At 37.2% G+C, this 2,260-nt stretch overlaps 1 protein-coding gene across 1 annotated transcript; it reads left to right on the top strand.

The window, feature by feature from the left end:
• The first annotated feature begins 434 nt into the window (after positions 1-434).
• LOC108788629 (olfactory receptor 6-like) lies at positions 435-1,376 on the top strand. Its single transcript, XM_018558440.1, has one exon. It carries the CDS (start codon positions 435-437, stop codon positions 1,374-1,376), a length of 942 nt encoding a protein of 313 aa, XP_018413942.1.
• Positions 1,377-2,260: the final 884 nt, after the last annotated feature.

Raw genomic sequence — 2,260 nt, 5'->3', positions numbered from 1 at the left:
ATGTGAAGCTGAGATCTCACCCAGCCCTGACTAGACCGGCCGAGGCGTTACAGACAGGCACATTAAAGTAGTAGTTTCTATGTTTTGCCGCTACAGTATTCTGGCCCATCCTAAGAACATATAAGAGCATGTCATTTTCAAAATCTTGTCCACAGTCACTTACTTTTGCAGTATTATACTGGACTGATCCATTTTAACTTTTTCATCCATGCTTTCTTTAATTTTCTAACACATACAGCAATTTGATATATTGAAATATTTGTTCTGATGTCCAGTTTATTTCATATTAAAGTGCATGTTTCAGAACAGCTGTGTTTTTTGTTTTTTTTTAAGCCCTGATCCCAACATATGTTACTTGGTGCTAAGATGTTAGAGTGGCACAATTGTCTCTCATCTGTAAAAACTTGATGTAGATTTGGGATGCATGTCAAGCAATGGAGGAAAAAGGAAACCTGTCAACGGGCGTGTACAACTTTTATCTGTTAGGTTTTCCTACAAGCAGGCCTATACAGATCTTTTTATTTTTCATTTTCTTTTTAAGTTATCTGCTGACTACTTTGGAAAACCTTCTAGTCATTGTCATTATCTGGACTAGTCCAAAGCTACGGAAACCAATGTACTTTTTCCTGGCACAGCTGTCTTTCTTGGACATATGGTATGTTACTGTCACTGTGCCAAAATTACTTGCTATATTTCTCCTAGAAAATGGGACAATTTCTTTCATGGCATGCATGTCACAGCTGTATTTCTTCCTGTCTTTGGGCTGCACTGAGTGTGTGCTATTAACCGTTATGGCATTTGACCGCTATGTGGCTATCTGTAGGCCCTTGCATTACATCAACACAATGAACTGGGACTCTTGTTTCCTGCTTTCATCAATCTCCTGGATTGGTGGCTTTGTTATTTCCCTAATTAAAGTGTACTACATCTCCCATGTCACCTTTTGTAATTCAGGTATTCTAAACCACTTTTATTGCGACATATCTCCAATACTAAATTTGGCTTGTACAGATATGAGAATTGCAGAGTTTGTAGACTTTATACTTGCCCTCCTAATACTTCTTATTCCTCTGCTGCTTACTGTTATTTCCTATTGTTTTATTTTAGCCTCTATTTTAGCCATCCCAACATCAAGTGGACGCCAAAAAGCCTTTTCTACTTGTGCCTCTCATTTAGTTGTAGTTGTAATATTCTACTCAACTACACTATTCATGTATGCTCGGCCAAGCAGAGCACAGTCACTGAGTTACAACAAGCTGGTTTCAGTTATGTACACAGTCATTACACCATTACTTAATCCTATAATTTACTGTTTGAGGAATAGAGAAGTAAAGGAAGCCATATTGAAGCTGACCTTGAAGAGTAGCTTTATCTAAAGTCAAACATTATTATTACAAATTACTGTATTATCTGTGAGTTAGTCATAGACATGCAAATCAAGATCATCCTGATTAGCTTTTGTTTATTATTTTGTCATTAATAATATGTTATTTATGTTGTAATTAATAATGTTAATAATAATAAATATGTGATAGTTGTCCACACTAAAGAGCATATTTAAAGCAGCAAGGGTGACTTTCACCAAACATTCACTGGTGTTGAATAAATCATTGTCATTAAATACATAAGCACCTGGAAGATTTACCTGCAATGAATTATTAAGGAATGTAAGGTTCAGTGGTTTATAGATTTGCCCCTAAATGTTTATTTATTGTTGAGAGCTTCATCCTGTCCAGTTAGCTATAGTAATTCTATCATATTGTTAAAAAACCTTACAATAAATATTGAGGGCTCCATTTGTAAAGCAGTGGAAGGGCAAACGGTATTGAAGTAAGACTGCCTTTTTCAATCCCTTTTGAAAAAGTCCATCGACGAAACGCGTCAAGGGAAGATACAGTTTTCGTCTCTTACGGCTGAGTGTTACTACAGCTCGATGCTTTTACATTCATTGTTCCTGTAAGTGCATTCAATTATTTTCTAATAAATGTGTTGAAGTTACTGCACTTAGGAGGCTCTGTTTTGTTCCCTCTTCCTTTTTCTGTGAGAAACCATTGGTTGAATACCGCCGACTATGTGGTGAGGAGAGAGTTAACTGGAGGGGAAGCCAGAGAGCTGCGTCCAGTTAGTCTATCCGGAGAAAGATTAAGGAAGTGGAAAGTTAAGGAGACCATAAGGAATACTTCGGGGCAAGTTTGTGGATACTTTGGAGACTATACAACAAACCCCCCCCCCCCCCTTTTTTTTGTTCTTTTGAACGACG

This window comes from Nanorana parkeri, unplaced genomic scaffold, assembly GCF_000935625.1.
Source record: "Nanorana parkeri isolate BGI_ZX_2015 unplaced genomic scaffold, ASM93562v1 scaffold15, whole genome shotgun sequence".
Lineage (NCBI taxonomy): Eukaryota > Metazoa > Chordata > Amphibia > Anura > Dicroglossidae > Nanorana > Nanorana parkeri.
This window is presented reverse-complemented; position numbering and strand designations above follow the sequence as displayed.

Excerpts from the sequence above, each read along its gene's own strand:
- LOC108788629 (XM_018558440.1), top strand. The coding sequence starts at position 435 with ATGGAGGAAAAAGGAAACCTGTCAACGGGCGTGTACAACTTTTATCTG.